At 49.3% G+C, this 11,699-nt stretch overlaps 1 protein-coding gene across 1 annotated transcript; it reads left to right on the top strand.

Moving 5' to 3' along the window:
- The first annotated feature begins 2,189 nt into the window (after positions 1-2,189).
- On the top strand, positions 2,190-9,930 carry LOC144139707 (neprilysin-2-like). Its single transcript, XM_077671991.1, has 3 exons — positions 2,190-2,647; positions 4,203-4,445; positions 9,624-9,930. Exons 1-3 carry the CDS (start codon positions 2,226-2,228, stop codon positions 9,928-9,930), a joined length of 972 nt encoding a protein of 323 aa, XP_077528117.1. The 5' UTR covers positions 2,190-2,225.
- Positions 9,931-11,699: the final 1,769 nt, after the last annotated feature.

Below are 11,699 nucleotides of genomic sequence, written 5' to 3'. Positions count from 1 at the left end.
ACGGACAAACTAAACTTCTCGTGGTTAAGCGGCCCCGAAAGACTATCGTCTCATCGACCCTTCGACTGTGTGAAGAAGAATGACCAGCAAGGCTGTTTTGTGTTCTTCTAAAATGACGGAATGACAGCCACTTTTGTAGCAGCAACTATCATAGACGCTGATCGGCGGCGCTGGCATGAACGCGCAGTGAACATTCGCAGAGTTCGGAGGTCGGCCGAAGGGCGTCGAGCGATAGCTCGATTTTCGCAGCAAGAGAGCGCAGAGACCGCGCAAATTTTCTGGCGGCACGCGCCCTCACTCCTTTCCGCTATCCCCCTTACCTCCCACCTCCCTTACTGGAAAGAACGACCGCTTATACTCTTCTTGTCGACGCGACAGGGTACCCGCGTGGACGCAAAAACTTTGCCGAGGTAGCCTTGTAAAGCTTCGCTCTAAAAATTATTTGTTATCATTCCAAATGTTAACAATACCGCGAAAAGTACGTACAACGTATGCTGAATTTTTCAGCCAAATCGATCAGTGAGAGATTACCCGAGCTTCGCGCCGTCGGCGATGGTCGTCACGAACAATGACAGTAAAGGTCACCTTACTGCAAGCTGTCTCGTACGAAATAGTCAACTTGCTAGTAGAGCGCAGGTTGCCGTTGCATGAAACGCAAAGCTAGTTCTCTATGAGGACATTTACTTACAAACTATGTGGGATTCCGAAACTTACCACGAGTGCACATAAACTACCAAGGGATAAACGAATGCCAAAATCAAGTTTTTTTTTTTTTTTTTGGAAAACTTCAACGCAAAAGCATGGCTTTGTGTCAAGGAAGCGGCCATTGTCATGTCTGTGCTTGTGAGTGCCGACACGCCCTCGATATAAACTCCGCTGTCTCTAGGGCCCGCATTAGGTGTTCAGCAGCGACTGCTTTATATTTTCTGGCGGAACCTGAGTCCTCTTAGGCTTTGTATATTTCACTCCTTCCCTGAACAATTCAACTGACACCTGCCGCTCACTTGGAGTTATCTAGATATTCGTTCTGACTCAGCAAATTACAACCGTAACTCTGGCGGGCACAATGACAGGCGCGGATAAAGTGTGTTCCCTTTAGGTTGAACACAGAAGAACAAACTTTTAGGCCGGAAGTTCAATGTCACAACATTCAAAAAGCTAAAGTTTTAATGAATGCTCGAAGAATTCCGTATGCTCTTCGCGCCCTATTACCGGGCAAAATCTGGAAGCGGAAACTTTTGACAAACAGACCGTGATCTTTCCATTCATAATTAAAACAGTTGTTTCCTTTACTGTTCTTTTTTGTATTGCAAAAAAGCTGCGAAAAAATCCACTAGCTCGGTTTATGTATCGCGCCTCGTTTTACAGCTCAAAATACCGCTAATGGTCAGTTGACCCTTATAGGTAAAATAATGCTCAAATGACCTCAAAGGATATTGCAGCTCAAATGACTTATAATGTATGTTTTGCCTTGGCTGCAGGGACTTCTGGAAACCGGTTCAAAGTCTACAGCGGCCCTCAAGGCTTTCAAGGCCTTTGAAATTTGCATGGATCCCCACAGAAACCTAATGGGTGAGCGCTTTGCGCAGTTCATGGGAGAACGCGGAATTCCATGGCCCCTTCCCCCCGCCGCGAATGCAAGCCATTCCCATGTGCTCGGTGTCCTCATCGACCTGGCCGTCAACTGGAGGGCCGCACTGTGGTTCGACGTCAACGTGCGCAGACCTTCCGCGTACAACGCTGATCCTGTGGTCGTCATCGGAGAGGCTGGTGACTTGCCCCTTCTCCGTATGCACGAGCTGTCTTCGGCTGATGACGGGACGTACGCTAAAGTCGCTCGGGACGTGGCCTTCCTCCTGACTAGCGGCAACGTTACGTTAAGCGAATCCTCCGTGAAAGAACTCCAGCCCCACGAGTCTACCTTCAGAAGCGTCCTGCTTGAAGGCCCCGACGATAACGCTAACGCCGACGTCCTTGTACCTGTTGGCCAAATATCGACGGTCTTCGGGGGCAACGTCTCCTCGGCAGAGTGGATAGCTCTCCTGGACGAACGCTTGAAGAGCGCGCTCGGGGTCTCCGCCTCGACAAACGTTCTAATTCTAAACGAGCGCAAGTTCTCTCACGTCGGAGAGCTGATGCGATCCCGCCCAGCTCGGAGACTCCTGGACGTCGTAGGCTGGATGTTCGCCTACTCGTACGCCTGGATCGCCAGCCCCAACAGCTATATGCTCTCATCCACGACTGCGGACAAGCACCTTTTAGAGAGTGTTCAGTGCTTCCTTACAACGCAGGAGTCGTTCGGCATTGCCCTGTTGGCACCTATGTTCCAAAGCGCCTTTGGGGGAGTCCACGAAAGAACAAAGGTTGCCGATTCGCTCAGCTGGATTTCGGCGACGCTGGTCCAGCTGCTATTGGCGTCGAAGAACCTTCCGGAGTTAACAAAATCCGGGGCCGTAGCAAAGACCAGCAAGCTGGCCTCGCGCTATCTCCGGCCACCCGAGCCCTTACTCAGCGTGGACTCGTTCGACCAGCTTTACGCCAACTTCAGTGAGAACTACACGACTTTCTTTGAGGCGTGGCTACACTCCAGGCGATCCCTGAGGCAATCTTTGGCCGATCCTTACTACGCCACTTTGATGACCGCCAGGTTAGGGAGCGCCTTTTCTTTTAGCTATATGCATGTCTGGGCACATAATTGTGTGCTTCGAGATAAAAAAGATACTCCGGGTCTGATGGTTCCTGCAGAGCACAAGGTCCAATGCAAACAATCTAAAAATTAGCAGTGGCTTAGCTCGGCTACGCCAGGATACAGGTAGCGTGAGCTAAGGTTCAGCTGGTTATTCTTAGGTTTCCTGGTTGTCTAGGATTAGCTCATTATCATGCTTACTGCTGCTAAAACGATTTCCAATCCATTTTAATCCAATCCAATCCAGTCGCGGTGGCGGCAGCTCCGGCGCGCCAGCTGTGCGCCGTGTGACGTCACTGCTCCTCGCGCATGCGCAGTATGGCTGTCCAGGAGCGACGCGAAACTGCTCAATCTCGGTCAGTGTAGCTCACGCTACAAAAGGTTCTCCAGCTACGTCGCATAAAGTTAAAAATTTCAACAGGTACCGATTCACTTGCAATGCGTGTGAAAGCTCTATAGCATCGACGTAATGTAACAGTGTAACGCTGCCTACAGTGCCATGTCTGTGTTTGCCTTTTTTCTTCATCTTCGTCGTCCCTTGCGCTGTTGTCATGATGAATGTACACCAAGTTGCCCAGTTCGCCGCACTCGTAAATGTTAGTGTAGTTATATAAGACGCATGTTTCATGTATTTTGAGGGACGTACGCGTGTATTTCGTCGGAGCTTGTTTCACTTCTTTTCAGCTGCAGTCCACGGCGTGTATATTGGCTGAGAATGTAAAAAACAAAGAGAGGAGATACTGAGCACTGGATTTGGTTCAGAACAGTCATGAATACTTAGAACGATTTATAGTTCGATAAACTCAACCTTGCAACTAGTTCGAACGAATGCGTCACCCGATTATAGGGAGAAGAGAGAATAGAACTTTTTAGTTGCCAGCTGTAATTTCTAGGCGTCGACCAGGAGCCCCTTGGCTCTGGCAGTTTCTTCGCGATTGAACGGCCCGGAGTTGATCCTCCGCTGTTGGAGCTGCGCAGTGCCCGCCCGCGCTTTCCTAGCACCTGCGGCACTCTGGTGGGTAACGCAATGGTTAACAGAAGCTATAGAGAATCGGGATCGGATATGATTAATTTGAAGAAGTCTCCAGAACACGGATAGTCCTTTAGTTAGGGAGGTCTTCGCGACTGGGAAGCGGCCCCGAGCCAGCCGATAGCGGTTGGTGATATCCCCGTAGGATAAGAGTCTGTCCCTTCCCGACAGCGAAACGAAACCGTCCGCTCGGTCGGTGAAGCCTCGACAGGTGTCGTGCGCGGATTAATTCCCGGCAAAGCCGGAGCGGGAAGGCGTCCAGACTAGGTGCACCTTAGTGTTTCATTTTCCGGGGACGAAGCTGGAAGTTAAAACTGCGGACGCCTCTTGGGATATCGGCTGTCGGAAGAAATTTGATTGCAGAATTGGAGCAGCTTGTCACTGCTCTGATTTTTTGTGGAAGCTGGAAAAGCTAAGCATATATGGAAGTGTTTAAAGAAAACTGTCGGTGCTTGTGTCGTGTGTGTGTGTGCGTCACATATGCAGGTACCGCCAGCACTCGGGTGTCTTCCTCTACCTGTACTCCTTGAATGAGCTGTGGCCCACCATGGCGGCAGTCTCCCCGCCCCTGTACCGGAGGAACGGTGTGCCCGCCATGGCGTACGCGGGACTAGGGTTCCAGTTTGCCCGCCAACTGGTGCGCTCCATAGACGACAGAGGGCGAACCGTGGACAGCGCCGGCCGTAATGTATCCTGGTGGCAACAGCTTGGGGAAAGATCGCTTTGTCGGTGCGTTAATTCTCTCTCTCTCTCTCTCTCTCTCTCTCTCTCTCTCTCTCTCTCTCTCTCTCTCTCTCTCTCTCTCTCTCTCTCTCTCTCTCTCTCTCTCTCTCTCTCTCTCTCTCTCGCATTCAATGAACATCAAAGACGCCTCACATTATTCACTCGTGCGGTAAAAATCAGGGCCCTTCCACCTTGTGGAAAGGAATTCCAGCGAAGCTGGTGCTCTGGTGGGATTTGCTGCGTTTTAATTGATACCTTGAATTGTAAGGACAGTGGATCTGTACGACAGAAAAAACGACCTGTACGACACAGATTACGGACACAGACAATCGTCGGCGTCCTTGGTCTGTGTACTAGGCAGACAATGCTGTTTTGTAGCGTGAGCTACACTGGTTTCGCGTGGCTCCTGGAGAGCCATGCTGCGCATGCGCGAGGAGCAGGGACGTCACACGGCGCACAGAACGTTGCTCGCTGCCCGGTGTCTTTCACACACCCCACGCGCCCAGCGTCTTCGCCGACCTCCGTTCCGCACGTGGGGGCCCGGTTCACTTGATGATCATGCGAGGGGCGGCCGGGTGTGGAACCGATGGCTTGTGCGTCGCAGCAACACCGGCATGCACCTGTGGAACCAGCTTAGCTCCGGCGCGATTGGTGACGCCGTGCCGGAGCCGCTTGATAACTATAAATGTGTCACATAATGCGTATATCGTGTGTGTGTGTGTGTGTGTGTGTGTGTGCGTGCGTGCGTGCGTGCGTGCGTGTGTGTGTGTGTGCGTGTGTGTGTGTGTGCGCGTGTGTGCGTGTGTGTGTGCGTCTGTGTGTGCGCGCGTGTGTGCGTGTGTGTGTGTGTGCGTGTGTGTGTGTGTGTGTGTGTGTGTGTGTGTGTGTGTGTGTGTGTGTGTGTGTGTGTGTGTGTGTGTGTGTGTGTGTGTGTGTGTGTGTGTGTGTGTGTGTGTGTGTGTGTGTGTGTGTGTGTGTGTGTGTGTGTGTGTGTGTGTGTGTGTGTGTGTGTGTGTGTGTGTGTGTGTGTCATTGAAGGAGCAGTTAGGTAATCACGCTAATCCTAGACAACCAGGAAATCTAGGAATAACCATCTCGACCTTAGCTCACGCTACGTGTATCCTGGCATAGCCGAGCTAAGCCATTGCTAATTTTTATTATAGCGTGGCCGCGCATATCACGGCGCAGGCTCTAGTGCGTCGCCCATGTGGTCGCCGGAGAGCGCGACTTTGCGAAATGATATCACGGAGACAGACGCAGCGCGTGGCGGGGAGTCTACGCGACTCGGTAAAATGGCGGCGGTGGTTGAGAGAAAGGGGCTATAACCATACTCTCTCCGTACATGGCCATGCGTCACCATGCAACGCACAATGTGGGAAAGCTTGGTTACCGAAGCTTTCCGAAACCGGTACCGAAGCGAAATTTCCGCTGGTGCGTCCTCTGGTAGCAATCGACTCATGAGAAATTGTCGAGAAGTAGTTTTACGTGCTTACAACTTACTGAAAAATGCGTTGCACCAAAAAAAAAAAGAAATTCACTGTAAAGCACCAGCGGCAGATTTTTCGGTTCGCCCTGCAGCTTTCTTGATAGGGATAGCGCTTGCTTCTTCATAACTTAAACTAAATAAAAGTGTGTTTACCTTCCGACCGCTGGCAAGCGGAAAAATTTCGCGGTGCTATTATTCCTACCCGAGTTGTCGCACCACACAGCAGCGCATCACGTCTTGTGTCCTTCTCTCAGTTTATCTGGTATTTTGTGCGCGTTTGCACTGCCAGACACCAAAAGTTTTACCTTCAAGGCATACTACAAAACTTCTACACGTGCACATGGTGGAAGCGGCAGGAGCAGATGATGGCAGCAGAAGAGATAAGAGCGAAAGCGCCACCCGTCGGCGCAACGAATGAAGCGACTAAATAAATTAATGAGCTGTCAAACAAAGGAAATAGCCATAAACACGTTGTGTTTCTACACATAATTGCATCACTTTACGTTATTCCTGCGTATGTTGGAAAGAAAAAGCCAGATATGAAAAACTTGCTTAATTTTCGCTTGGCTACCAGCGTCATGGCTACACTTCCAATACCGAAACTAACCAGGGTGTCCGGCCCCCTGGTGATATCACGATTTTGTGACGAGTGATGGACGCGCACGGCTACGTCACTTCTTTTCGCTACCACGGAGTGACGTCACTCTGATGTCAATTTGCTACGCACCGCTCCGCGTACTTTTCCGTGGGCACGATGAGATCACATTGAAGCATGTTCCACGCGTCGCAGGCGCTTATATTTCAGCCAGGCTATTCGGTTGAGTACAGGATGCGAGTCGCGCAATAATAATAACAGCGAAAATTGGTGTCAGTACCCCTTTAACGGCCGTTGAAACCTCCGCATACGAGCGAAAACGCCGATCTGGTGACATTTCTGCTCACTGCGCAGGTGGTTAAAAATAATCCGGAGCGCCCAACTTCGGCGCGCCTCATAGTCCACTGTAAAAAAAATTAGCAGTGGCTCCGCTTAGCTACAAAAGGTTGTCTAGGATTAGCTGATTATCATGCTTACTGCTGCTAAAACGATATCCAATCCAATCTAATCCAGTCGCGGCGGCGGCAGCTCCGGCGTGCCAGCGCGCCAGCTGTGCGCCCTGAGACGTCACTGCTCCTCGCCCATGCGCAGCACGGCTTTCCAGGAGCCACGCGAAACTGCTCAACCTCGGCCAGTGTATAGCTCACGCTAGAAAATTTTCCCTCCTAGGGGGAATTTTCGTCTAAACACCATTACGACCTAGAAAAACACATTTTAAAGGGTGGTATAAAGGACTAAAAACCCTTTAAACGGGTGTTTTTCTTTGCTCTTGCTAGTGTCTAAGGGTGAACTTTTTTTATACTACACATGCTTTAGGAGTGTGGTTTCTTGTATTTTTGCTCGAGTTTAAAGGAGCCATGAAGAGAAAACACAAGTTTGGTTCATTCGAAAGATTGCCTCGTTAGAGTCATACTGACACCGCTTGTAACGTAAACTTCGCTCAATTAAGCTATATAATTAGGAAAAAATGGAATGGCCATGCGACCCACTAGCACATTTCCCGCAACAGAACCTGTGATGTCATACCAGCCTCTTCTGCGCGAAAAAGCAAACGTAAATTAGGCAGAGCTTATGAGCGTGCGGAACGAGCTATTTGCGCTTAAATTGAGGGCGCATTCTTTTTATAGCAGTAAGAATGGGGGGATGAACAGTGCAAGTAACGAAAGCACACGTAAACATAGAAGTACCGATGCGTACTGCTGGTACTGCGCGCACTATGTTTGTTTTAGCTGCACAGCAGCCCGCCGCTTAGACGCACTGGCCGATTGGCGTAAGCGACGTAGTCTTACGTGACCCTGTTTGTAGAGGATATTCCATGTTTCACGAAACGATTACTTTCTGCAGTAACAAAAACAAGCCAGGTGCAAATACGGTCAAAAAACAGCAACGGCAGACAACGGTCCGTGCATGAATATACGGTAGCGCCGTCTATAGGAAGACTGACGGCAAGCCGCGCTGCACCCGAATCACGCAGTACAAGCTCGTTTGGGTGTAGGAAAAAATGGTCCCGGAAAAAATGGTCCCGGAAAAAATGGTCCTGGAAAAAATGGTCCCGGAAGAAATGGTCCCGGAAAAAATGGTCCCAAATCCAAGGTAGGAAAAAATGGTCCCGAAAAAATTGGTCCTGAAGCCAAGGCACGAAAAAGACTTGTTCGAGTAAAGCCGGTTAATCGAACCAAGAACGTTTGTCTTGCTAAAATGAACGAGGTATTAAAGAAAAATATGGAAATGTTCAGTTTCTAAAAATACCCGGAAAAAGTTGAAGACGGCATCAATCTAAAAATGCAAGCGCTGCGCTAGATTGTTGTCTACCCATGTTAAGCGAAAATAAAAATATAATGGCTTTTCAAACAAGCATGCACACGATAATTCGGTCGCCGAAATGTTTGCGCCGGAGGTGTCCGTTCAGCGAAACGGTATCCATACACCGATATGTACGTACACCGAAATATCCGTACACCGAAATGTCTGCACCGAAACGTCCTACAACGATATGCCTTGCACCGAAATGTCCCAGACCCGGGACGACGCTGTGCACTTCTTTGATGGAGCTCCCACGGCTTTTTGTGCAATTTTCACCGATACTGACGAAACCTCGCAGCGTAGAGTTCTATAACCTTCCAGACACTGAGATGGCTGTGTTCGACTAAGCTACTAAACCGACGGTTCCAGGCCTCGCAGTTGCTTGTGCGGTTTTAATCCAATTACTTGCATTAAAATGTTTAACCCATGCTCAGCCCTACCATCCATCCATCCATCCATCCATCCATCCATCCATCCATCCATCCATCCATCCATCCATCCATCCATCAATGCGTCCGTACGTCCGTCTGTCTGTCGACCTAATTTTCTTTGTTAGATTTTAGCCTCCAAAGGCGTTAATTTCGGCCCCTTATGGGAACATTAAAGCATTCCATCTTTCTCAAACCTTAAGCTAAAACGCAAAGGGACAAAATCAAACCGCAACAAAGTTCAGACCGGACTAACTTGAAGGGAAACACGTTGCTGGGCCATGGGACCATTTTTTCCTAGATGGTCACTGGGACCATTTTTTCCGGGACCATTTTTTCCGGGACCATTTTCTCCGGGACCATTTTTTCCGGGACCATTTTTTCCGGGACCATTTTTTCCGTTTCCGGCTCGTTTGTATACGGGCGCTTATGATTTCATTGCTGACGTTCCGAAAACGCACGATTTGGCGGTAGAATCAAAATTTTAACCTAAATTGATTAATTTATCTGTGAATACGGCATCGTTCGCTGCCGGACAAGCGCTGCGGGCGCTATAAAACACGAAATCTTTCGAATAAAACAAACTTGTATTTTGTCCTGATGGCTCCTTTAAGGGTGCTAGTTATACTTCACAGGCTTTACACGGGTGTCTTCTTGTGTATTGTCTAGGTTGTAAGAGTGTTAGTTATAATGGACAGTGAAAATCCTCCTGAAGGGTACGCACGTAAATCGCTTGACAGTGCAGACGTAGCTTAATTTGGATTTGGTGCGTAAATTCCTACCCCCTCCCCCGAAAAATTTTGTTTTTTGTTTGTTCTTCATTATGAATATACTTACACAGTAAGACGCAAATTTGGTTCATAATTTTGTAGGTATGACAAAGCGACGTCGCCCGAGGAACGCCGGCAGCTCGCCGATCTCTTCGCCCTCAGCCTAGCACGAGATGCGATGAAGACCAGCGCACCGCGGACCTCTGGGAGCAGCCAACCTGCGCGGCTGCCCTCGTTGGAGAAGCTGACGGAAGAACAGACATTCTACGTCAGCTATTGCAGTCACTACTGCGGCGAGCCCCGAGGAAAACTTATGTGCGACCTGGCCATGAACGACTCCCATTTTCCAGGCGCGTTTTCCTGCCAGCACGAGCAGCCACGGGACCTGTCCAGCTGCCTAGTCGTGTAGAGGACGAACTTTTTCTATCACTTTTTTGTAACCCGTCAGCCGGAGGACATTTCGCCAATTTAAAAACTGCCGGATAAGTTACGACGTTTTTTTTCTTCTATCTCCGCGCTTTTTTTACGGAATGTCTTAGCACTGTGCTATGTACATAATATCTACATAATAAAGACCAGTTGGCCTGACTGACTGACTAACTGACAGACAGACAGACAGACAGACACTGACTGACTGACTAGCTGACAGACAGACAGACAGACAGACAGACAGACAGACAGACAGACAGACAGACAGACAGACAGGCACTGACTGACAGACAGACAGACAGACACTCAATGACGGACTGACTGACACTAATTGACTGAATGAATGAATGAATGAATGAGTGTGTAATTTGAGGGACTAACTCGGTGAGACTTGTATAGACCTTTTTAATTTCTTTGTCCTGGGAGCAACCATTTTACGAGTGGGCTGTGCTAGCGGATCAATGATAGGCGCAGTCTACAGGATGATCTAACTGTGCATGCGGATCACAGCCCAGAGCGTCGCCTGATGGTATTAAAGATTAACGGATGACATGGTCTATAGTTCGTAGCTGGGTAACGGGTGCAGGTGGGTGTGTGAATTACCATGCTGAAATTTTGGAAACAGCTGAATAACCGACGGACCGACCAACTGACATATCGCTTGGAACCAATTTCATATGGATCTTACTCCCGCAGTTTTAAAGAGCCCAGGAAGTGCGCGGCTCAGCCTATATATGTGGCGTAAAACTAGCTTAATTAAGGGTGTTTACATGGATCCGGGACAGCCAGCATTTACTGTAGCGCATCAACTGTCGCTCCTGTCGCAGGCTAGGCTTGTTGCTTTTCATTGCTTCAATATACTTCTGTCGGTCGTGCCCCGGCCAGCGAAACACCCGCGCGCTCCCCTCCGAGCCATTTTCCTCGCGGCCGCCGCACGGGCCAGTCGTCCGTTCCCCCTAAGCGAGTGAAACGCACAATATCGGGAACGAAATTGGCAGCACATGTCTGCCTAAAATACCACACAAAGTAAATGTTTTCGAAGTACTTGAGGTGCCTTTTGTCTCGTTTCTCTCTGCGGGTCCCAAATCTGGGCAGTTTCCGACCTGCTGAATGCGCCGGAACGAGTTGGTAGTCGTAACTCTACGGGCGGAACCAATTCGGCTTGTGTAGACATTCCAATGTTACGCCACGTAGTCCGAGAGCCCCCCGGCCCCGCTCCCGCGTTCTCAGCGGTAGCCAGACAAAGTCGCCCACTGGCAACGTACGCAATAAGAGTCCGAGCGGACATGGCAACCGCTCCTCACATACGCCGACACTCCTAATAAAAAAGGTCGTAAAAATGTAGTAACGGCCGTATTTACTAACTCCTACCGAACCATACTACCGCGCGGTTTTGTACGTAGGCTCTGGCACTAGCTACTGCATGGTTAGTAAATTAACTGAGTGTAGGAAGTAGTATACACTAGATTAAGGTCGTGCTTATGACTAGGTTATGCATGGCCAGGTGGTAAACGCATGTAGCTCAGAAGAGTGCTATCGCTAGGACTTTACTAGTGGAGGTAGTGGTGCTTACTGCCTGCTTCGGTTAGTAACCCTGACTAGTGCTAAATTTACTGCATCCAATTACTAAGTACCTACACACAGAACACAAATAAGCCGGAATGGGAGTAAATGGCTTGTGTCATAACTCAGTACCAATTCGGAGTTTTCAAAACTCCTTCCAATGGGAGTTTCGCCTTACTCCCATTA

Source organism: Haemaphysalis longicornis, unplaced genomic scaffold, assembly GCF_048455015.1.
Source record: "Haemaphysalis longicornis isolate Haplotype H1 unplaced genomic scaffold, Haemaphysalis longicornis Haplotype H1 scaffold_5, whole genome shotgun sequence".
Classification (NCBI taxonomy): domain Eukaryota; kingdom Metazoa; phylum Arthropoda; class Arachnida; order Ixodida; family Ixodidae; genus Haemaphysalis; species Haemaphysalis longicornis.
This window is presented reverse-complemented; position numbering and strand designations above follow the sequence as displayed.

Excerpts from the sequence above, each read along its gene's own strand:
- LOC144139707 (XM_077671991.1), top strand. The coding sequence starts at position 2,226 with ATGCTCTCATCCACGACTGCGGACAAGCACCTTTTAGAGAGTGTTCAG. Across the intron at positions 2,648-4,202 it reads GCCACTTTGATGACCGCCAG|GTACCGCCAGCACTCGGGTG; the intron begins GTTAGGGAGCGC and ends TCACATATGCAG. Across the intron at positions 4,446-9,623 it reads GGGGAAAGATCGCTTTGTCG|GTATGACAAAGCGACGTCGC; the intron begins GTGCGTTAATTC and ends ATAATTTTGTAG.